The 26,031-nt window shown below is 39.7% G+C and overlaps 1 protein-coding gene across 19 annotated transcripts in view; it reads right to left on the reverse strand.

Moving 5' to 3' along the window:
* The window catches only part of LOC139135665 (pleckstrin homology domain-containing family G member 7-like), a 111,455-nt gene that overhangs the window by 22,281 nt on the left and 63,143 nt on the right, over positions 1-26,031 (reverse strand). For 12 of the 19 annotated variants that reach the window (XM_070703215.1, XM_070703204.1, XM_070703202.1 and 9 more), the window contains exon 2: positions 3,672-4,783. In XM_070703215.1, coding sequence (XP_070559316.1) covers positions 3,672-4,664 — 993 coding nt within the window. In that variant the 5' untranslated portion in view covers positions 4,665-4,783. Of the gene's footprint in view, positions 1-3,671; positions 4,784-5,904; positions 6,100-7,863; positions 7,977-8,134; positions 8,328-22,160; positions 22,466-26,031 lie in introns of those variants that run through there. The other 7 variants (XM_070703213.1, XM_070703208.1, XM_070703203.1 and 4 more) reach the window with 6 other exon arrangements.

Here is a 26,031-nt window from a genome sequence, read left to right on the forward strand (position 1 = left end):
AACAATAAAGAAATATCTTCACAACAAAGAAAACGCGTTCAATTCACGTACAGAGACAGCGATTTCCCCTTTTGACAAGGATGTGTGTACCGTACGTTGGCATAAACTCACAGGTTCTGAACGACCTTCCCATGGGTCTGTTTGTTAGATATGGTATATTTACCTAGTTTTTTTGAGTTTACCTGTTAGTCTCCGGGAGTTTTAAGATTTCGAGGTCTGTGTGCTTACACGTACATGATGATGACGTGCAGAAGTCTCCGAGTTCCGCGTAACACCTGACGGTCGACATGAATGCTATTATTTGTACAATTGACGAGTGTCGAGTGGTATGGACTAAATCGGTTCCGTATGCACACGCCATCACAAGCATCGAGCGTGTGTGGCTAGAAATTGGATTGTCCATTATAATTTATACAATACCGATTTAAAAATTGGCCAAAGAGCCCTAAGGGGCATTTAATCACAGAATGAGTGGTGAGTACTGTCCTGGCAGTTTACTGTACACGTCTGTGAATACGAAAGCCGGGTACAGCGGGAAAGGGGGCGTTCATATGGATAGACGCGATACGCAAATTCAGAGATTGGAAGAAAGAAACGTTCCGAGAAAAAAATGCCTGAAAATAAACACTGAAAAATAAACTCGCTGGCGGAAGTGCAATGCATTTGATAAAAGGCGGTATTATATAAGAGATGTTGGGGAAAATGGCGGCTTACCAGTTATAATACAGGAAATTCCGGTTAGCTAAGCGCATGAAGAAAATCGGGCGGGAGGTTTCTCCCTTCAATTTCGTGTTTGTTCCCTTACAAACCTTAAAATTTCATAAGGCACCGTGTTTACTATTCGTTCAGCTGGTTAGAGAATGCCAAGCTATATAAGCAATTCCCCGAAAAACTCTTCATTGGCAGGCGGTTACCGCCACGGATCCACACGATGCTTTTCATGATACAAAATTTACAAAAAGAAGTTTAAAAATTGAAAATTTGTCCTTATATAATTACACATGTTTAGCATCGGGTGCAAAACATGATTTCGTTGTCTGTCGCTCTTAGAATTTTCAACACGATCGGCAGTCAATCAAGCGATGAAAGTTGACAGTCTCACAGAGGACAAAGCATGTCGGCCACAACTAGGATCACTTCTTTAGGTTAACAAGATCGTTAAACTACAGATCAACGCAACCTCTCGATAACATTATGAACTATAAGACTAACGACGCCGATGGAAAACAGTCGAGGCGATTTTCCCGTTTTTCCGCAAATTAGGAAGAAATCATCCGCTTTTACTGGAAATTGCACGGGCACGTTCGGGTGAGAAATAAATAGATGGCGTGAGTAGTGATTGTCTCCGATTCCAAACTGGCTCCCTCGTTTTTTGCCCATCAGTATGCCGTTCCTCGATCAGAGTGGGCGCCAGTGGTATCATTTTAACAGATTCGGCGTGTGTTTTCTAATTATAGCGCTGTTTTCAAGTAAATTTGATGTCTTGAACTGAAATGAAATGAACAAATTAAATCACTCGCGTCATTGTGTAGCTTTCATATCAATTTCATTGTGTCGCGGAGCTTTGAGACGAGCTCCGTGTATTCAATTCAGCGAACATCTCGGTAGCAACGAGACACGTTTTTTGTTGCCGTATTCTACGACATATGTCATATCGGATGAAGCCTCTGGCGACGTCATTTCTATAATACAATATACAATGTTTGAAGTACGTGTGCAAACACATAGGTAAACAATATGCTAGATTTCACTCCAAGCTTCGTGCTGCCTCAGAATAATAAGCAAACTTCACGAATGATAACATTTCTCTGAAGGTCATGGCCCACGGTTCCGACGCTCATTGCGATTACACGTTCTTTGTCAACACCAGCGTCACGCGAGCGAAACTGAATCTCTCGTTGAGAAAAGTTTTCTCAATCTAAGACGTCATTGATATCTTGCGTGCACAAAAATATTCCTGCACGCCGGTGATTTGGGGCCAGTCTGAGGACATCGATGACCTATTTCCGGAGATACAAACTTCGAGAGAAGAAACGCGTCTGTTGGTCTGTACGGTGATTGATTCAATGTAGAATGCGATATAAGAACACATTTTTGACGTTCAGAATAGATGAACCCTTCACAGGTTCACTGCTTACGTAGGATTGTTTTGATATCTGCGAAATGTTATTAACTTTTACTATCCTGTTTTGTGTGAATACAAATTTAATATTCCCCATCGATTTAATTGAACATAAACAACCGACAACTTTGCATTGCAAATATCGGTAAATATTGCGGCGACGGGGGGAGGTGGCGGTGGGGGCAGCTTGTTTTTCTAAGATTTGCGCAACGACGTCCATTTCAATTATTGGTTGTGAGAGAGAATCGTCTAAAATTATCGTTGCCGAAAGTCGAGCAAAAATTCACTTTCATTTATGTGGTGCGCACTTACATGTACACCTTAAATGAAACCAGTTTGTATGTGAATGACAACCCATGCACGGATTCCGTACATGTACTACACATGGAGTATGACGACACTAGATCTTATTTTCATTGTTTATTTTTTCATGTGATTGGCAAATTTTATGCCCCATATCAATTCTCATATTTAGTGTTCGCGGTATATAATATTTTAGTGATAGAAGGACCCCCACAACACACTGTTAAATATTTGCTCTACTCAAGCCAAGAGCCGCTATTTGAACCAATGCAAGTTTTAAAAATACTTAGACCAAATAAATAACGTCATTTTGCCGAGTTTTGCTGTTTTTGAAGGGTCACATTGAAATAAAAAAATCCCGACTGACCTACTTTATTTCCCGGGGGCTTGTTGACGAAAACACGCATTTTTTTCATACGCCTTGCCACAATTTCATTTGATTTGTGTATGATGTCAACTACGACAGATTCAAATATCTGAACTACAGGCGAAAATCGCTGAGAACGTCGCCAGGTTGTAACGCGCGCATAGGGAACACGACAGTTTCAAGTTTTAAGGTAGTTTTAAGGAAAGATATTCTGACTCTCAAAGTTTCCAATTCTTTTCTGATATACCACTTGTGGGAGTTATTTAAAAGCTCTTGGCGTAAAAAAAACTTTTCACCGTCTTAGTTTTTCGAAAATCGAAAATTATATTTGTCCCCATGGAGTTAAGTAACACAGGGATGGCAGCCATTTTGAATTTCAAATGTCGAGAAATCTCAAGTAATTTGTCTCTCTAGTACCATATTTTGTACGGTGACCCCTGATTTTTATTTTTGATTTGGTAAGAGAATAGTCGAAAGCTTCATTGAGGAAAGTTTGAGCAAAAGTTTAAGTCTTTCACTTTCGAGGCGCATACTACCTTAAAATCTAGATTCTATTTGACGGAAATAGCGAAGGTTTCAAAGTCGCCACAGATTTAGGTTGCCATATTAACTCTTTAATGGAAACTCATACTTTTACATTAGAGCGATATCGAATATTACATCCCCAACTGAAATGCCTATGATATAAATCTATATGTCCATCAATCAATCAATTATTGAAAATCCAAATAAAACAACTACCTAGAAATGTAATAAAATCCCCCACTGCAAACCAATTAGCCATGCAATCATGATCTTATCAGATATGTCGTGACTAAAATGTGCTACATTGACTATTGGACACTCTAACATAGTTTTCATACTCCCGAAAAAACTTACCCATTCGGCTGGAGACATGGGCGGTGATGGCGACGACCTATAATCCATTAACTGCGCTTGCGTGCCAGTTATCGGTAAGTCCACGCTCTCGGCAGTGCGTAATCTCGGTCTCTGTGAACGGCGCGACGAGACTTCGTTGTCTGAGTTCTCCTGACTGAGGTTATCTAACGGGCTGGCCCGGTGTCGTTCAGCAGATTTCGTGGCCTGCCCAGGCTGGATATGCCGAAAATACATGTCTCGGAATCGATTGTTGATGGAGGACTCTGAGAAAGTCCTTGAGGTGTTACCCCTCGAGGTGAACGCTGACTGATCACCCCGATCTACGATCTTAGAATTCGGTTGTTTCACAGAATTTGGCCGTGAATCCTCTTCTGAATTGAGACCTTCTGACACCTGTGGTCTGACCGCTTGAACTTTGACAGTTGAGTTTCTGAAATTGATCCCGTTTTCCATCGGGAGTTTGCCGGGTAGAATTGATTTCGGCGACGGCGATCTCGACAATTGGATCCCGTCGACATAGCTCCGCATTGCCCGACATTTTTCGCACATTTCCACAGACGGTTGACTCGTTTGTGTACTCTGATTAAGAACATCGGTCGAGTCACATTGTACAAACACATCCCGTTGCCATGGATATCGGTGTTCACTGGTATCCCCGACAATATCCAATTTCTGAAAGATCGAAGCCGTGAAGTTTTCACCTCTATTCCGATCGGCATGCTTCACATTGTTTCTCGGGTGATTTGAAGGCATTTTCAAAGCCCGGTTTTTCGATGATTTCGAAGCCGAGTCGATTTGAGTTGAAAAATTATTCTTCTTCTTGCTAGCTGTATCCTTTGCGTAAACTCTATCGACCTTTATAACGTCGGATGGTGTATAGTCTGTTTCCTCCGTTTCCATGGCAATTGCACTATCAGAAGAGAGCTTTGGCCCTCTACCGTGATAAGAAATTTTCGACAAGTCTTCGGTATCGTTGTTGTTGTCGACTGACATGATTTCTGCCCGTTCTGCCCGCTCTTCCAGTTCTTTGAAATCCTGATAGCTGATCGGGGTTCTACTCCTCGGGGTAGTGATTGAGCATGGCACCCCTTGTGGTTTCAAATGACTTGAATCTAAAACAGAAGACCAAGAGAATCAAAGTTTAAAAACTCAATTAAGCGTTTACGGTTTTGAAAAAAAATGTATACATGATAGTCATGGACAGTCAGTCCACTTGAAAGTGCAAATGGGTCTCTGGAATCTGCCGGTATGAAAACTAATACCGGCTAAAAAAAAGCGGTGACTATTGTCAATGAAAGTAGACAGTTGAACATCGTATAATGACAGTTACACACAACGGTAGTCTATCAAGCGAAATATGTGTGATATGATTACATCTTCATATAACGACACCCCTCTTCACTATTGGGGTAGAGTAACCGTGCTCAGACAAACAGGCAGTATATGTCACCATGTTGAATCACAGATATGCAGATGCTGTTCTTATGCAATCACTTTTTCAATAGCATAAATAACATGGCATCAATGACTGATATTGTTAGTCATGTTTTCAAACTGACAATTGGAAACCATAATCTTGTTCGGAATCCGTATAAGATACAGAGACACGGGATCCCCATTGTGTGTATTTAGGGTATCGAAATCCAACAGGACTGTGAAATATGATAAATTTACTATTACATTTTATATCAGTATGTGGAGAAAAATATTAATGACGACATTCTCCGTATGACAGGGTGACAAGTAATACCCTTTCGGTCCGTGGACTTCGCATGCAAATTAGCGCAATCGAGTTATCTCGAGTTTGGTACGTCCGTTCTCTAAGTCAGCATTTCGAACGATACCTGGTCAGCTCATGCAAGTTTCAAGATAACTACCACTATAGCCAGTCAAGCCTTCTGCCTTTCTAATGCTATGACTACAGGCAGTTCGTAGCTGTCAGGGCTGTGTGTTTTTAAACCGTTTCGATTAAACGTGCCAGCTGGACGGCCGAAAGGAAGGGTTGACTACCAAACGAAGTCCAGCGGTGTCGTCACTTCACGTTAAAAATAAAGTACCCGTCACTGGAGTGCCTGGTATGATGCCTTTCATTTGAAATCAGAGAATTGAAGCTCCAATAGTTGTACTAATCCTAGCATTGTCAGATGCTACATCAACCGTGAAGACGAAAACCTACAGAAATTCTTTCAACTGAGAGAAAAAAACGACAACCAGAGTAAATCTAGTTACATACCGATTATGGCGAACGGGACAATAACAAAGTGGGGTTCTTAGTAATCCAGGTGTACATTAACAGCGACCAGGATAGGCTCAAAATTGCCGTTCGCACAAAATAAACAGCGTGCACGGAGATTTTGATGCAGTATGGGTTGATAACGTAAACACGATGAAAAATGAGTCGATCTTGGCTCCAGCTACACTGTGATACATCACATGCGTCTATACATACAGATCATACCATTATATTTGCAGGTACACCAGGAATGCAGTGCAGATAAATTGGAGGGTCAAAACTGATTAGTAGACAAAAAATATGAGGGAACACTTTCTAAATGAGAAAGCATGTATGTGAGCAATTGTTTTCGGCGATTCTGTCAAAAGTCTTACAAATTGGCATAAAATCTGAATGTCGACCATCTTGGGAACTTAAACTGGAAATTTCAATCTCTTGGCGGTCTATTAACTTATTCCAAGCTGCAACGTCACTGCGTGTCATACAGTCTACAGCAGTACAGCGATAATAATGATTGACGTAAAAAGACAGGGACAAGCCCAGCAACCACGCGGGGATAAACCCCGCGCCAATCTTCTTACCACGGAGAGGTAAAGAAGCGTTATCGATTTTAAATAGGAAGAAGGCGATTCAGCATTTTCAGATTGCCTGAGTTGGGTTTGTCAACTGTGTAACCAGTTGATTCCCCTTACGATGTCCATGATCTCGAAGCGGTTCGCACAATTCACTAATTCACTAAAGCTGTGTATCTCTTGCAAAGCCCTGGAATCGGTAAACTAATGTAAAAGATTCGTCATCGAGTTTGAAGGGATGCACAGAAACACGAATATTAATCACGACGGCCGATCAGAAACCAGTAGCTCAGTATGAATAGTTGTCAGTGGTAGTGCAATAAATGCCGTATGCCCGGCCATTGTCAAAGTCAGTAATCACCCAGTCTTGCTATTGTGTAATCTGATACTTCTTTATTGCCACTGGTGTTACGCACGACTGTGCATAGGGGTTAAGGGGCGACCCAACTTGTGCAAAAACACAGCGCTCGCGAATGCAGGGGCTTTCTGTGGCGTCAGCACACCCCAGTACGGCCTGGCATGCCCATGTCAGTGACCCAGCTCATCGACAATATTTTTTTGACGACAGCTGCGACCTGCAAAGGGACAACATTGTTTCTACAGCGGTTGGCTGGAAGTCGTGTATGTAACACGTTATTTCAGTGACTTCGATGATCACAGCAACGCAGATATACTGCACCATGGACATTTGGAGGGTCTATGACTGCACCAGGTTTTACATTTAACGGCAGTAAAAAAACCTCACCGAAGCAAGAGGCGTAGAGCAAGAATTAAATACAATATGATGCACACCCGTCCCTTTACGGACCAATTAAATTGATGATTATAAATAACAGTTGTAACATCAATGGAAACTAAGTGATTACAGAAATGATAATCGCCAAACGTAGATAACAAAAGTTATTGTTTGCAAGCATATGTGTCCGCGTTTTGTTCGGGAAAATAAAAATGCTGAGTGCAGAATAAACATAATCACTCATTTGTTGCTACTACGTCAATGGACATCGATTGTGTCGTGAAAATGAGGGCACGGTAAGTGTACGGAGTTGGGCGTCACACGGTTGGATCGTTCAGTGGGGAGACAGAGCGGGCCAATGCGGGAAAGTTCAGTGCAGATTAGAAAAATTGTGATCACCGAGGTTATGACACCCATTATAGTGTTACAATGTGGTCAGAGTGAGTGAGATTCAATTATGGAACAGCTCCATGTTGTCTGCACATTGCGATACACTTCATCGTTTATGAGCCACCATAGGTTGCCGTCCTCTGTTCACACTTAACGAAACCATTCACCCTTACCTGGTGCAATTTTGCGTTAAGTTAGGGCGTGTAGTTCGGGATAGCCTAGTCTACGGGTAACAGAACGAAAGAAAATGGAATGTCAAACCTGTAGAAATGTTCGTCTATAAAATGGTCTTCCTCGATTTGAGTGCAGCTTCCGTTTTTCACGGCAACGGGGTCAGAAAGGGCCGGGGCGAAAGCAATTCACTGACTGCTCACATGAAAGCAGTTTTCATTTGCATGTTTTATGTAATTTCCAGCGGTGACTGGCGAAGCAGAAGTGACGTATTCGCATTGCAAAAAGGGGAAAAGCATGCAGTTGTAAACCTTAAGCCCTTACTGAGAAAAACCTGAATAGCGAAGAGTGTATGACGTACGTTACACCGTGCTACCAAAATAGTCAGTGTTTCAGCTGACCTGTGGATCCTCTGATACACAGCTCAGGTTGATGGGCTGGAGAGAATACCCTGCAGATACTGGCCAAGAGTGTAGACTAAGAGTAGAAACAACAAGTATGAGAACCACCACAATCGTTTCCCAAGTGATCCAGGTTTTCTTTATTCCCACAATGCTTTGCTGAGCACCCCCTCCCCTCGCTATAAAGTATTCAAGTCAAGGGTCAGATGACTGAAATGTGCTTTCACACCTAAGCCCGACATTTCCAGGTTTAATACAATCCAATGATAATCACCAAGCGGGAATTAAATTTCAACCTTAATTAATTAATGTTTTGAAGAGTAGCCAGTGACATGGCAGTTCCCATGGAAACGACGTCATGAGTAGCTACACATCAGTTAAGGATGGCCCGATAATACGAGGCAGCGTGACTTATGTTGGCAATAAAGTTTTGTGTGATTTGCCTCTTAGCTTGGCTAGATTTATGGGAAAGCGAACAAAATAAACCTTGTTGGTTCGCTCTTCAATATCCGTCTTTTTTTGCTGTGGCGGGTCTGTACTTTCCCAATGTTGAATATTTTCTTTTAATTCCTCTAGGGTCAGAGTCAAACAAATGATCCTGTAAAATTTACTAGCCTATTTACTTAAATCTTGAATGTTCGTTCTGTGAAAGCGAGAAATATTAGCTGAATAAACTCGATAACAAAGAAGCGAAATTTGACGTGTGCTAATGGACGGTGGGTGGCAAAACATTTACACTGATGTATAGAGGGAAGGCCTGATTGAATTATTTCTTATTTAACAGGCCATTTCGAACACTTACTCCGGGATTGCCTTCAACGAGCCAGTTCCCTTTACACTAAAATTGCATCACGGTTCCGTCTGCTCTTTATAACACGGAACATGTTATTATCACATGAACATTAGCAAGGCAAGGCTGGAAATCCCCAAAACTGGACGGTGCGTGACGATTGCAAAATATTGAGTAACAAATATCCACTGCGTAGCGGAATTTAGCGATGATACCTCAAATGGCGGCTTTGGAATGTTACTCTATCTAATAAGACGCACTTAATATTTTAAAACACTTTCTTTTGATATACACCTTTAATTGTAGGTAGTGTCATGAAACCATATCGCCGCCAGATACAAAACGCCGTATATGTGAGATTACATCAGCAGGTATTCAACTGACAAAACTCGACGTCACCATCTTGGATTTAGCGGAAATCACGTGACATTCTATGATATAAAAACTAACACGTGACGCCAAAATTTTTAATTCCATTGCATAGCCAGTGCTTCGACCAAATTCAACTTAATTATTATCCTCTAATACCCACAAATTCTCTAACAAAACCGAGGAGCTGCGATTATCCCCTGAGTAGGGATCATAGAGAGGTCACTCATTGATATTGTCACCAGCTCATCAACCGCCTCCGAGTCGCAAACACACCTCCAGAAATTGCGCAATCAACACGCTATTATGAATCTTGTGACGACACTAGTAAGTGCGACACACATATCAAACCAGACGTTTTGAGTGCGCCCATTAGGGTTTGTGTTGATATTAATGAAATCATTTAGTCCACAAACGAAGGATATTAAAGTACACGCTTCTATTAAGACACATAAGAATTGTACTGGAACGATTTGGTTAAAGTAGGACGCGTCTCGACATAGAAAGTTGGGTTTTTTTAATCTTGCACGTACTTTGCTTAGGGAAACATCAACCTATTATTTTCCATAAGCACGCATGAAATTCAGGGGGCACCGTGAAAATTTCAGGATTAGCGGAAAATTCACTGAAAATTTTCCGATATTTGAACTTACATGGCCGCTACTCAGTCTGTCTCAATTCTATCGGAAAAATAAATTGTCGATTCCACAACAACAAGACGGTGGGCTTCAAAGCGATTCTGTACATGTCATGGAGCTGACCGGAGAAACACTGCTAATATTCGAGTATTCTAAAGAATACTCACCCATAGCACACTCTACCTTAATTAAGGGACCATTGAGTACATTTTGATGCCATTTTGCATTTCATGTTCTTGAAAACATGTAAAATTTCTTCATGCCGTGACTAAATGGTACCGAAATACTAAGTATTAGCCTTTGTCTTACAAGCACTGTACTTGAGGTTCAATGTCAGAGTTGACGAATGAATTTCAGTCCGGACAAACTCAGTCCCCAACAAGAATATTCGACATTTAAAACACTGAGAAACAGAGAAGTAAGTAACATCAAGTTCCGCCTTTTTTCTTCCTTTTCTTTTTTTCTTTTTTACAAATCGGATCTTGGTTGTCAATATCCAGCATACTGCCTTTCGTCTGTCGACTGTCACAAATCGTGGTTTATATCGCCTTTGTTGAGTAAAAAGCTCACAGGTGCAATAATGAAAAATACGACTAGGATGTATAGTGCCACTTTTCGGAAGCATGTCCGTACTTCCGTCTTCTGGAGATCGCCCTCCAGGACTCGGATAAGCCACTTAAAAAAAGGCTTCACCAAGCAAGAACATAACATCCCATTATCTGAGATATTAGTAAATCGATTTTTACGAATATCTTTACTTTGAAATTTAAAAAAGTAGTTTTATAACTTGATATGACACTTTCGTATTTCACAAGCTCAATTTGAAGAGTTTACTATACTTTGAGGAAAATGTTCACTCCATTTGTAATTTATCACCTGCAACCAACGCCAAAGAAGAGACAGTAGCACGGTCAGCTGATAATTACATATTCACCATACGTCACGTTTAATCACGTGAATTGATTGATTCTCGCTCGAAAAGGCAGACTTGCCCGGGGCTTAACTTGTGCACGAACTGTAATTTCAAAAATTTCTAATTTAGCGGAGAGCATATTCATGTATCCTAGATGACACTAAATTGAGATATGAATGTAAATCGGAGGTCGGAAAAACTCTACAAAGCTATCTACTACAGGCTAATCCATGAACACAAGATTGCCGTGTAACATCTGACGCAAACCAAGTAAAAATCTTCGCCTGACTTAGGAATGATCGCCACGTACGATGCCCGGGGTCCACATCATAAAGGGTGAATCCCATCTGTATTAAATCGTTGCATCGTACACGATCATTAATTGCAACCGTGTTTTTAAATGCGGTTTGGTCTCCTGTGCAACGAAAGGAAAATCATATGAACTTCGAACTTGTGCCCTGCCTACAATACAGTACAATGTCTTCTTTGTACTCCAATGTGAAACAATTTGTTGTGTTTGTACACAATTGCATGGCCGCATTGTTATATCATAAAGTGTACACAATGAGCTGATGAGTTGGAGGCTCGACTTCGTTTACTACAAGGAATTTTAAAGAAATTAAGCACTGCACTGTATTCAGTTCTTCGCTGACCTGCCTATTAAGTATTGAGTGTGTAAGGTGAACGAAATTTAGCCCAGGGCCACAACAATAACGACAGGCCACGAGGACAGGCTGGACATGAAAGAAAAGCAGATATTCCATTACTTTGCCGGAGGGTATGACTGTTGTTGGAGTTGAGAAGAACAATTAATCGCCCAGTGGTATTATTCTTGAATGATTGGTTCATTCGCTGTAGGCCGCAACCCCCGTCGGAAACAGAAATTGCCCTGTTGCCTTGCCAACGTGAACACGACTTTCATGCATGAGCCGCATAACCACACAGTTCATAGTCCTCTAAAATGTGCTCAGGTATATGATCCTGATCAAATTTCTGAGGCTACGGATTTGTCCGCCTCTCCCACGAAAACAATACAAATGTCACTGCATATTTTTCCATTGCAATACGAGAATTATTGGACATATTCAAATGGCAACAGCGAAAGTAATTCTTTCTAAGTACTTTTTTATCGCTACACAATGCCAAGTAGGTTAAGTTGCGCCATGTAAATCGAATTAGAGTCGAGTTTACTGATATAAACGCAATTACTTCAAATCGAATATGAACCACCTGGTGCGTCGGATCTATACGCGCGATCATGTTGTATCGAGCGATCTGGAAGCGTTTGATACTCGCTCTAACAAGTTATTGAAGCGACACACAGACACGCCAGGGTAAATGCACATTGCTCGGAGCAAACTTGACGACGCATTAAAATGTAACGCTGAAACGGAAACGCGAGAAAATTGAGCCTGCAAAACAAAAATCTTGAGGACTATGGTATTACCTACTGTTTATGGGGTTAGAAAATCCTTTACGCACGGTCTTCAACAAGCATCACACCATGAACCACTTCTGTTCGGTGACCGTCGAGTTCATTCGTAAGGATTGCGTGGGAGCTGACGACACAATCGTTTTGAGAACACCACGCAGGGCAAAATGAAACCCAAAGTACCACAACGACTTTTCCCGCCCAGCAATACCGTTATTATTATTATTATTATTAAACTTTATTTCAGACAGGTACAAGGACCGTCCATAGAATCAAAAAGCTACACAGTACACCAAAAAAGCACAACACCAAACTACAAGAAAGTACAGGCAGATTACAAACACACATTAAAAACAGGAACTGAGAGACAATAAAAAGCAATTCTAAGACTAACGATACAGAAGCTGTCTCCAATAAGATTGCAATCCAGAATACCTACAGTCTGACAAAAGTAAAACTCTTAGAAGACTGTTGTTCGGTACATTGCAGTCTCCGGACAAGACTGTACACAAGTCTTCTTCTAAAGACTGGAAAATTATTTACACGATTTTCAACAAAGGCAGCTGAGATACTAGCATTTCGCGATAAGTCTAAAAACCTGCGCAAAACATTATTGTGACAAACATGCAGGCTACGAATGGACGAAACATTAAAATCACACCAAAGTTGAGCACAATAGATGTTATTACAAAAAGTATTAAAAAGTCGTAACTTAACACTCAAACAGCAATTACGAAACTTTCTTAGAAGTAGTTTGCTCTACCACATAATGCCCTACGTTGGGAGGCGATATCGTCATCATCCTTTAAGTCTAATGTAAAAACATGACCAAGATACACAAATTTTGACACGAATCAATACTATAACCCCTAAGGTAATTGGTGGAATAATTCTGCATTTGTTTCGAGATTTAAAACACATACATTTTGTTTTTAAAACGTTATATACAATATCTTCTCTTCAGCAAAATTCTGGCAAATTTTATCAAGAATCGATATCGTCAACACATTAACAGCTCAAATACGTCCTAGAGTAAACTCGGGGAAAACTGTAAAATGGTCTATTCTACATTAAACAGCATCTCATGACGCCACTTCTTTGTTTCGCTCATTCTAGCCGAAAATCAATGTTCTCAAAATATCCGTGAAAAACGTCGAAGTCGACAGACAAAATGTGCACTATGTTACGCGCCATTTTTCATTCGCCACTGATATCTGATGGGGCGCATGATCCTTATTCCCTCCATAACTAATAAAAAATTTACCAAATAATTTTTCTTCGTCTCGCGGCTGAGATTTTGTTCACATGAAAGAAATTACGTTATTCACTTGGAAAGGGAAGTAATCCTATGGACATATATTTGCTTTCCGTTTTCACAAAATTATAAGCATAAAATTACTTTGGCTTATCGTATAAACAATTTAAGAATCCTTTGCTAGCGGGACTATTTTTCATTATGGTAAACATGCCTAATAATTTGCTCGATTCTCTCTCCAAGTTAATAATGCAAAAATTATGTCTCGCGGGCTAGGATTTGAATGAGCATTTGCAAGATTATATCTCTGTCTTCATAGATTAAAAGGAATTAGAACTGCTGACTGCGATGGACGGCGACTGACAGGCAGAGGCTCTAACTTTAGACGGTTCAAGGCTACTTTTCACAATTTTATGTAGCGAAATCCTAATCTTGACAAGCTTCTGTGTCATCGAAGCATCGTGGATTGTCTCAAAGTAATAAGCGCCTTGAAAGTGAAATACTTAAACTTTTTGATCAAACTTTCCTTTAAAAAACGTTCAATCATTCTCTTACCCAATAAAGAATACAAACCAGGGGTCACCCTACAGAGTTTGGAACTAGAGAAACAAATTACCTAATATTTACCGATATTTGAAATTCAAACTGGCCGATATCCGTCAGTTAAACCGAAAGTAACTAGACGGCGATTTTTTTCTCACTCAACGAACTTCGGTTTGAGCTCCCACAAATGGTAGCTCACAAAAGAATTGTAAAAAAATTGAGTCCGAATATCTGACCCCGAGGAGCATCCTACCTTACCATCGCGAGTGGTTTGTAAGAGACGCAGCAATTTTTCACACAAACACATCAACTGTCAAAAGAAATGTCAATTTCGACTCACCATTCAGCCTCCAACAGCAGCAATGGACATCATACATGTTCAAACCGCGTTGACAAGTGAGAGGATAATCTCAAAGGTTATATCTACGGCACATTGTTGGATAAGGCCGTTTGTGGTTTTGCCTATATCAAACACACATGTCCTCTGACGTTAGTTTGTGTGTAAGGTTTTTACGAACACAAGGCGAGCAGAAAATGTGCCGGATGGCGGTCTTTAGGACGGAAACACAAGCGGATTTTGGTTTAGCTAACGCAACAGGTGGCTTCCATGTCAAATCACGATCTGAAATAAGCAGCGCACAGCTGTCCGACCGTTTAGTTTAAGGTTCGAAAAACACTTTCTCAAATAAAGCCACTTTAAAACGTGCAAATTTATTCATTTATTACGAACGTTATTAATTTTAAATATCATAAAAATTTCCTGACGAAAATTTCAATTCCTAGATAAATCGCCTAACATCAATCACCCGTGAGCGAGAACCGATAAATAATACCCTTCGATGGGTACAAAACACCGAGGAACGACACTGCTGAATGGGTACCTAGAAACGGCTCTCGGCATTTGCGAACGAAAAAAACCCATGGTTTTATTTGTACAAATGAAGCAAGTGTACGCGTTAATCAATCAAAAGTTCAGAGAGTTCTTGAAGTTACTGCAGGCCAAGATTCCGTTTATGAAAATGCTTTTGAGTTTTATTGCTTCTATTTTTTCACTCGCTCTTTAAATGTGTTATAAATAAACATCGACCGTAAAACCAGACATTTATTGTTGAGTTCGTAAACGCAAAACATACTGTGCTTGGAAAATTTGACCCAATCTGTGTGATACAAGGCGTGGCTACTACATAAAATGCAAACTCTATTTAAATATATCATATATCGCACATTATTTATATATCATTTTATTTTTGAGTGGCATAGTCCTTCAGATCTGACTTGCAGAATGCCCATACTATATCGCAAAAGTCTGACTTCAATAATTGCATTCGCATGATAAAGAGCGCTAATGAACGTGGGAGGGAGTTGGGAAAAGTGCTACCGAGTCTGTGGAAAATATGAAGGAGAAGATATAGGCAGTGCTCTACGTATTTGGTTAACGTCTTGATATTGAAGAGCTCGGAGACTGTAAGCTATACGTGGCATTGTTTTTAAGATAGCGTTGCACAAAACCAACACATTTTTTTTTCAAACTTAAACAATATTTCTTATGAAAAATGACACGAAAATCCCCTCATTCTATATATTTTTAAAAAGTGGAGAATCTTAAGTAAAGTATGGTTGCAATAGTTTACTTGAATGATGAAGGGTATATCATGGTAAGCAAAATAGATATGAATCTTATTTAAAATTTAAGATTATAGCCAAACAAAGTTGTCATTTTGTTATATAGTACTTAAGGAACATAATGTGACAATTTCACAAAATTTGACCCAGCCGAAGAGGAGTTAAATTTGCATAAATTAGTATAGATTTACATTTCTTGTTCACCCAACTTATGAGTGCTTGTGATGCGAATAGGTAAACCCAGCTAACATTTTAATTGTGGGTGAAGAAATTAATGTAAAATTGAATTGAAGTGAAAAAAAGGATTTGGAGCAAAATACGGTTTGTTATGTGCAACGCCACCTTGACCGTCAGGTCAAAGCGAAATCCAAGTTTTGGGTTCCATGAAGGGCCTTCTAGGATTATTAATGATACAATGACAGATAGTACGAAACGCAGACTGTTGGACAGAGCGATAGCCTTACAGACATTCGTCTGAATTAATAAGACGTAGTCTTAGACGTGGCTGTTGACGTATGCGGTATGAACAATGTCTTTAAAAGAACAAGCACGACCGGCGTACACCAGCAAAATTGATCAATATGGCTGACTTGGTAACGACAAACGCGACGTATCCCATATTTCCTAGTGTTTTTATCCATGGCTTGCAAGGGAAAATTTAATCTGAACGCCATCGAGTAAATCTCTCCTTTCAATCTATATTTCATTCGTGTTGCTACACGTCACGGTTCCATTATCATAAATAAATAAATCACCAAAACGCTGTTTAAAATTATTGATCCTTTCGTTACCGGCAAAATATTACAGAGATAAAATCGACATATAAACATGCAGGAAGACATTTATCCTAGGCGCAACGTTAATCATGGACACTGTCACAGACAGCTTTACTTCGTAATAAATCGCGGAAGTTCGTAATTGCATGTTATTTAATTAAATTTAGGGTTGTATTTGTGCTATATATAATGTTAGATAGATTTCTGTTCCAGGGCATCTGTTGATTTCAATAATAGCTGCTGTAGTGCGGTTAATGCGAGAATTTCACGATCTCCACATATTCATCGCGCAGGACTCCCTGACGTAAGACGGGCACAAATACAGTGACATTGAATTATTGTAAAGCACTTCGAAGAAAAATAAACAACTACTTTGACAGGCTTCATGCACACTGCATCGAAGTTTCAGAATGATGAAGTGCAACACGCCAACGTAAGCTTAATTGGAAAACAATTACCCGATAAATTTTGAATGGAAACGTTCATTACGTACTCCGATCATATTAACACTTGAATGACAGTGAACGCATTAGGAAAGTCAGCTCCCGATTCGAGTTGTTCATCTAATCAAATCGTGATGTATTCCAGTGAAAGGTTAGCTTGTATATATATCAACGTTCACCTGTCGTCTCTAGTCTTGCAGCACGTACATGTATATAGCAGTGAAGCAGAGAGCAACTACGCCCGGATGGAATTTGTAAACCGTCGGCGACGAAACCGCTTTGTTTTACGACAGGTCGGAAACTTGACCTCGACGTCGCCATGAAGATGTGTGTGAGTGTTATCATAGGCACTACTCTAGCACAGGCGTTATTCAACATCTGCTTTGATTTGTCTGCAGATGATGTTAGTGATGAGTCTAGCAGGATTTCATCAGCCTGAAGGGGCAGCCCATCGACATACTTTCTGAGTAAATTGGTAAAACACGGGCTGAATACAGACACAAATAAATCAATCCTTACTGTCATATCATTTCATCTACATCTCAGATAACTTACTGTCAGACAACGCATAGATACATACATACATACATACATACATACATACATACATACATACATACATACATACGTACATACATACATACGTACGTACATACATACATACGTACATACATACACATACACACATACACACACACACACACACACACATACACACACATACATACATACATACATACATACATACATACATACATACATACATACATACATACATACATACATACATACATACATACATACATACATACATCTGTCAATGAATGTGAGTATGAGAGAGACAGAGTCAGAGAGAAAACACAAATAGAGGGGGCGTCATATTTCGAGGCGCAGGCGTAGTTTGTAAACAGCCTACAGCACAAGAGGTCATCTCTGATCCCTTATTCACGTGTACTTATATAAGTCTCATAGTGACAATTATCTTCACACCATTATTCATACGCACTGTAGGCTTTGCCCTTTCAATTAAGACAGATTACCCTTCACCGCTACATCAACATGCATGCTATGCAACCGTTATCACCTTCATCTTGATAAGCCATCGGTGCGAGGACAAGGTTTCCCAACGTTGCGGGAATAGAAAAGTTTGAGAATTCTGTCAGTGTTTAGGCCTTAGTGTAGACATATTGCGTTCGTTATCAGTTGCTGGTGACTGAAAATAAAAACACACGTATCCGTTATTAATAAGAAGAAGCTGATAGCGCTCGTCGTTCATTCATTCATCCGATTTTTCTACTCGTTCGTCGGTTTGAAAGCACAGACAAGGAGAAAACTTCTCTGTGTTGAAATGCAGAATGACGATTTTGCCATCGTGATATAAAAACTTGCTGTTCGCCGCCAAAGAAAAAACAATGTGCTCAACATATTGGAAAAAATGAAATATAAAAATAATCAATGTTTAAAATGCTTATAAACGTCCGTGTGACCACACCTCATTCAGTGACCGCGAACTGTGACGACGTTGTTCGGCACACCTCGCGGTTCTGCCGCCAGGCTGGTCGGATTTGGACATATAGTGGTTTGAAATATTACAAAAATAACTTGCAAAAACTTAAAACGACATGGTTCCGGACAATTAATACTCGTCAAGAATCTGGTAAAAAGTACACCGTACGTGCACGCGGAACCGAAATTCAACCTTTTCAACAAAAATGATCTTTAATCCCCATTTTGTTGTCCTGTGTAATGTCTACCATTACTCTACGCACCTAGGTATGGAATCCGTCACGACATGCGACATGCGACCTGCGACTTCAAAACTGCGACCTGCGTCCTGCGAGTTTGAAACATGCGACCTGCGACTTCGGCATTTAGACCTAGGTGTAACCTGCGACTTCACAACAGCGACCTGCGTCCTGCGTGTTTGTCAAACTGCGACCTGCGACTTCACAACTGCGACATGCGACAACAACACGTAACGTTTCATGGTGTTTTCCTCAGTATTAGATTGGAGGCGTCTTGCGTGAACTTTAATCCTTTGAGCGCCAAAGTCTATTTTTGTCCCCTTTATATAATAAACCCCTGTCAATTTTTCTCCAATTTTTGCAAAAATTTTGGAAAAACCTGTAGCCAATGAAATGTGATGTCGATTTGGTCCAAAATGTCAAAAAATTACAGAAAATTCATACAATTGGTAAAATTTTGCACTAAAATTTTGGTGAGGGAAAATTACAGCGCTCAAAGGGTAAAACGTCGAAAGGAGATTTAACGTTCAACATCGATCAATAATAAGCCATTGCTTTCGCTTCGGTAAATCGTTCACCAAGTCTGGCAAAACTCAATTCATGTACACACCAGTTCACTCATTTTCATCTGGAGAGATAATTTTATGACGGAAATATTGACAGTCCGTGTTAATGCATGGAAAATAATATGCTACGTGATAGGCATTTATATGTTTATATTATAATTTCAAATTATTTTAGATATTCTTCGTCTGCCTTACCTCGCTTCTTTCCTTATGTTATCGACAAACCTTTTGATTTTTAGATATCTCTGGTATTTATCCTCATCCACTGTGGTATAACCATCTAGCTGTCTGTTTAATTCATCAGTTGTCCCCCCCTGTATCATAACTGAGTTTGCAAACAGTAGAATTTTCAGTTATTGTCGTTCATTTTCTAACATTTCCATTTTTGTTCCAATTCTCCAGTGATTGATCATCGGATATTGCCATCTTTTCGTCTAATTTCATTTTTACTTTTTCGTCAAAAAATCGAATTGTACAGTTGGAAAAATAAAAATATTCTTACTGGTTTACTTCGAACTACATTTGTCTACACAAATAACATATGCAAAGTAAAGCAGTTAAAATAATACTGATATTGACAGAAGTGCAATCCAAACATAATTGCTAACCATGAATGGCCAGTGACCGACTTTCTTTATAGATAACGCGAGTTAAAACTGTAAAACAGGACATCATGAAACCCTCCTACAATCCTTTTTTCAGTATTTAAGCCCAATATGTACATACTATAATATGTACATATTATTTTGTGTGTGTATATAATATTTTAGATCATGTGGACAGAAAAGTTCCAGAAACTAACTCTGACGTAGACGTTTAAAACCCTATTGCTATTGCATTATTTCAGATCAGTTTGCCTTTCGTAAGAAGGAAAATAAATTTGTGCTCTTCGTTTGTGGAATTCTCTACCGTCACACCTTCGTGCACTTCTCTCGCTGGTTGAATTCTTTCGCTGGCCGATTTTTGCGTATGCCAGCGGTGCGAAAATTATGCTCTGGTCGCGAGAATGCGGTAAACCGGCTGTTTTAATACAGTGCAATGGTGTCCCTCTTGTGTTTCAGGCTCGTGTTCAGAGCAATGGTGCGAACAAATCAAGACTGATGTCGCAGTTTGACAAACACGCAGGACGCAGGTCGCTGTTGTGAAGTCGCAGGTTACACCTTGGTCTAAATGCCGAAGTCGCAGGTCGTATGTTTTAAACTCGCAGGACGCAGGTCGCAGTTCTGAAGTCGCAGGTCGCATGTCGCATGTCGTGACCGGATTTCCATACCTAGGTGCATACGGAAAGCTTAATGATCAAATTTTTGTTTGTTTGTTTATTTTTCTTTGCTATGAAATATTGCTCATGCTATCCTGCTCGCAGTGAAGCGAATAAGGTAATACGCGCCCTGAAAGTGAAAGACAAACTTTTGCTCAAACTTTCCTCAGTGAAACTTTTAACCATTCCCTCAGCAAATCAAGAATAAAAATCAGGGGTCATAATGTAAAGTTCAGCACAAAAGAAACACAATTAATTAACATTTACCAATATATGAAATTCGAAATGGCCACCGTTCCCGTGTCACTAAAAAAGCTAAGACGGTGGAAATTTTTCTTACAAGAGCTTTACAATGACCCTCACAGGTGGCAGATCAGAAAAGAATTGTAAAACATTTAAGAGGCTAAATATCTGTCCCCGAGGCGCATTCTACCTTAATGTCAAATTTTCTATGTTAAGTATTCTTCTCCCATTTTCCTTCTCTACATAAATCCTTCCCTACGTAATGCGTAACAGATTCCATAGACAATGTATTGTCGTATGTACGATCACTCCAACGTGAATGACCGTGTCGCATGTTATCATATCAAAGAGCAAACGTGTAAAAGAGCTGACATTTTGACCAATACGCTCTCCGATACCAGTCTCTCACCGTGGAACCCTGATTTATTTCTCTCTTTGTGATTTAAAATGACCTTATGATAATATCTTTAGAAAATGGTGGAATTTTATCGAAGTTTATTGAGTGGACGTCAATCGATATATTTAAGTTGCGCATGCGTATTTGCAATATTCAGTGCAATAATCATGTCGACGAATGCCAGAAATATGATACAATATACCAAAAAATAAACAATCAACATTGTGTTAATACAAAGTTGTCGGAGTTTTGACTCAAAGCCACGGATTCATTTGTTGAATCCGAAATTAGGGAGAAGATCAATAAGCTAAAACTTGTGGGAAATCGACCTTCATAATTACGTCACACGAAATCTCCATGAACGGGAGCTTTAACCCAACGATGCTATGACGTGTAGAATGCAGTCGAGTGTTTGTCGAACGCTGTTCATTTACAAAGGTTGGAATGTGTGACGAAGTGAAAACAGAGCGTGCCTTCCTTCTCAGATATGCCTTTTTAACACGAGGGCAGGAGTCAGGTTAAGTAATTGATGAACTGAGTTCCGACACGTTTTAATACTTCCAGAGGGAAGGCTCCGGTGAGAGGCTGGGGCTGAAAGAGATCTTTGTACCCGATGAATAGCCCCGGTAACCTCTCGCTCTGCAGGTGCACAAGGTGTAAATAAGGTTTAAATACACTCGACTTCTAAGTTGCCGATGCTGAGATATTTGCAATCGTCTGACCTTAGCGTGCCGCAATACACTGCAAACTAGCCTTGACAAATGGGCCCTGCGCGCCTTGCCACTGTTAGACTAGGGACAGATTTGACGGCGACAGCAAGTGGCGTGACATACCGACATGTGTCTGACCTGACCTATTAACAGTATTGCTTTTGTTGTATAAAAAGAGAAGAGAGAATGTTGAATTTAGTAAACTTAAATATATCGAGCTTCCTTTGACAGAAAAATCACAACATATTGATTTTCTGCATAGTTTTCAATAACGTGTTCACTTACTATTTTTGCCCATACTTTCCCGCCTTGATCTATAGCCAGGATTCGTTGGCACAAACGTACCGACGACGTAGCCGGGTACGAACTGGTTGTATACTTTGGTTAGCTGAACACAGAACGCATATATAGCAACTTTCTGAACGTTACCCTCTACACACCGACTCCCCAGATCAATAAGTTACGTTTCCCTGTTGCAAGACACTCTGCGTTGCTGTTCGTCTCGGCAGTCTCAGTGGCGACTATTTTTACGACTCGGCACAAGTTAACCGAATGCCAGAGTGACGGCGCTTTCGACATCAGCTTCAGCTGACGTTTGAGGGGGGTCGGTGTTTATCCAACAATAAAAATGGGAAGAACTCTCGGTCATAAATTATCGCAAAAATCACGACCTAAAGCGGCTTGGTGAGTTCACCTCGACGTCGTCGGGGTCAGTCCCATGACACAACACGGATGAGTGACGACTACCTGATGTCTTATTCAGAAAACCACAAGACATGTTCTCGAAGAAAACGCGCCTTTAAGGTATTGGAGGTCTACTCAAAATTAAAAGTATTGTCAATTTCCTGATTTTTGCATATGTTGTGGCCTGATCAATTATATTAACAAAAATAAACAGAAAAAGGGGGGTTCCCGTGCTACTTTTTGAGTTAGGGGGTCCTAAAGTACCCCTAACCCATGCTATTTTAAGTGTTAAGGGACCTTTTCTCACATTTTGATACTTTCAGCAAAGAACATGCGCAAATCTTGTCAGGGAATATTGTCATTTTTCTGATTTTTTCATATATTGTGCTCTGATCAGTTATATCAACAAATATCAACAGAAAAAGGGGGGTTCCCATGCTACTTTTTGAGTTAGGGGCTCGTAAGGCACCCTAACCCCATTCTTTTTCAACTACTGACAGGCCTGTTGTTCGTATGTTTTGCTGGTTTCACTAAAGATCTGGCTCAAAACCTATCAGGGAATATTGTCATTTTTCTGAATTTTGAATATATTGTGCTCTAAACAATTATGTCAACAAAAATAAACAGAAAAAGGGGGGTCCCCGTGCTACTTTTTGAGTTAGGGGGTCGTATATTACCCCTTACCCATGCTTTTTCAACTACAAAGGGGCTTGTTCTCCCATTTTGATAATTTCAGCAATGATCATGCTCAAAACCTATCAGGGAATATTGTCATTTTTCTGATTTTTGAATATATTGTGCTCTGAACAATTATGTCAACAAAAATAAACAGAAAAAGGGGGGTCCCCGTGCTACTTTTTGAGTTAGGGGGTCCTATATTACCCCTTACCCATGCTTTTTCAACTACAAAGGGGCTTTTTCTGCCATTTTGATAATTTCAGCAAGGATCATGCTCAAAACCTATCAGGGAATATTGTCATTTTTCTTATTTTTGAATATATTGTGCTCTGAACAATTACGTCAACAAAAATAAACAGAAAAAGGGGGGTCCCCGTGCTACTTTTTGAGTTAGGGGTCCTATATTACCCCTAACCCATGCTTTTTCAACTACAAAGGGGCCTTTTTCTCCCATTTTGATAATTTCAGCAATGATCATGCTCAAAACCTATCAGGGAATATTGTCATTTTCTGATTTTTGAATATATTGTGCTCTGAACAGTTATGTCAACAAAAATAAACAGAAAAAGGGGGGTCCCCGTGCTACTTTTTGAGTTAGGGGGTCCTATATTACCCCTTACCCATGCACTTTCAACTACAAAGGGGCCTTTTTCTCCCATTTTGATAATTTCAGCAAGGATCACGCTCAAAACCTATCAGGGAATATTGTCATTTTTCTGGTTTTTGAATATATTGTGCTCTAAACAATTATGTCAACAAAAATAAACAGAAAAAGGGGGGTCCCCGTGCTACTTTTTGAGTTAGGGGGTCGTATTACCCCTTACCCATGCTTTTTCAACTACAAAGGGGCTTGTTTTCCCATTTTGATAATTTCAGCAATGATCATGCTCAAAACCTATCAGGGAATATTGTCATTTTTCTGAATTTTGAATATATTGTGCTCTGAACAATTATGTCAACAAAAATAAACAGAAAAAGGGGGGTCCCCGTGCTATTTTTTGAGTTAGGGGGTCCTATATTACCCCTAACCCATGCTTTTTCAACTACAAAGGGGCTTTTTCTCCCATTTTGATAATTTCAGCAAGGATCATGCTCAAAACCTATCAGGGAATATTGTCATTTTTCTGATTTTTGAATATATTGTGCTCTGAACAATTATGTCAACAAACAATAAACAGAAAAAGGGGGGTCCCCGTGCTACTTTTTGAGTTAGGGGGTCCTATATTACCCCTTACCCATGCTTTTTCAACTACAAAGGGGCTTTTTCTCCCATTTTGATAATTTCAGCAAGGATCATGCTCAAAACCTGTCAGGGAATATTGTCATTTTTCTGATTTTGAATATATTGTGCTCTGAACAATTATGTCAACAAAAATAAACAGAAAAGGGGGGTCCCCGTGCTACTTTTTGAGTTAGGGGTCCTATATTACCCCTTACCCATGCCTTTCAACTACAAAGGGGCTTTTTCTGCCATTTTGATAATTTCAGCAAGGATCATGCTCAAAACCTGTCAGGGAATATTGTCATTTTTCTGATTTTTGAATATATTGTGCTCTGAACAATTATGTCAACAAAAATAAACAGAAAAAGGGGGGTCCCCATGCTACTTTTTGAGTTAGGGGGTCCTATATTACCCCTTACCCATGCTATTTCAACTACAAAGGGGCCTTTTTCTCCCATTTTGATAATTTCAGCAAGGATCATGCTCAAAACCTATCAGGGAATATTGTCATTTTTCTGAATTTTGAATATATTGTGCTCTGAACAATTATGTCAACAAAAATAAACAGAAAAAGGGGGTCCCCGTGCTACTTTTTGAGTTAGAGGGTCCTATATTACCCCTTACCCATGCTTTTCAACCACAAAGGGGCCCTTTTCTCCCATTTTGATAATTTCAGCAAGGAGCATGCTCAACACCTATCAGGGAATATTGTCATTTTTCTGGTTTTTGAATATATTGTGCTCTGAACAATTATGTCAACAAAAATAAACAGAAAAAGGGGGGTTCCCATGCTACTTTTGAAGTTAGAGGGTCCCTAAAATACCCCTACCCCATGTTTTTCCCACAGCTGAATAGGGGCCTTTTTTCACATTTTGACACTTTCAGCAAAGGAACATGCTCAAAACCTGTCATGGAATACTGTCATTTTTCTGGTTTTTGAATATATTGTGCTCTGAACAATTATGTCAACAAAAATAAACAGAAAAAGGGGGGTTCCCATGCTACTTTTGAAGTTAGAGGGTCCCTAAAATACCCCTACCCCATGTTTTTCCCATAGCTGAATAGGGGCCTTTTTCACATTTTGACACTTTCAGCAAAGGAACATGCTCAAAACCTGTCATGGAATATTGTCATTTTTCTAATTTTTAATATATAGTTTCTTTGATCAATTATGTCAACAAAAACAAGAGGGAAAAAAGGGTTTAGCAAAGTACATGCTCAAAAATTATCAGAGAATATTGTCATTTTTCTGATTTTTGCTTATGTTGTTGCATTGGTTATATGTCAACAAATATTGAGGAAGTTTCAAGTGTTATTTTTTGAGTTACAGGGTGTCCTTTACACAAGTGTAGAAAAAAGAGCATAAGCAGGGTTTGACTGATTGATCATGTTGCTTTATTGCTTACTTCATATATACTTACATCATAGTATGATATCTTCTTATATAATCTATATTATATGATAAATATTTTATATCAATATTTTATAAATATTATGCTGTATTTACTTATTTGCTCTGGAGTGATTAAAAGATGGAGACTGAATCACCAAGCCAACTGTGCATACACACTA

This window comes from Ptychodera flava, chromosome 6 (assembly GCF_041260155.1).
Source record: "Ptychodera flava strain L36383 chromosome 6, AS_Pfla_20210202, whole genome shotgun sequence".
NCBI classification, from domain to species: domain Eukaryota; kingdom Metazoa; phylum Hemichordata; class Enteropneusta; family Ptychoderidae; genus Ptychodera; species Ptychodera flava.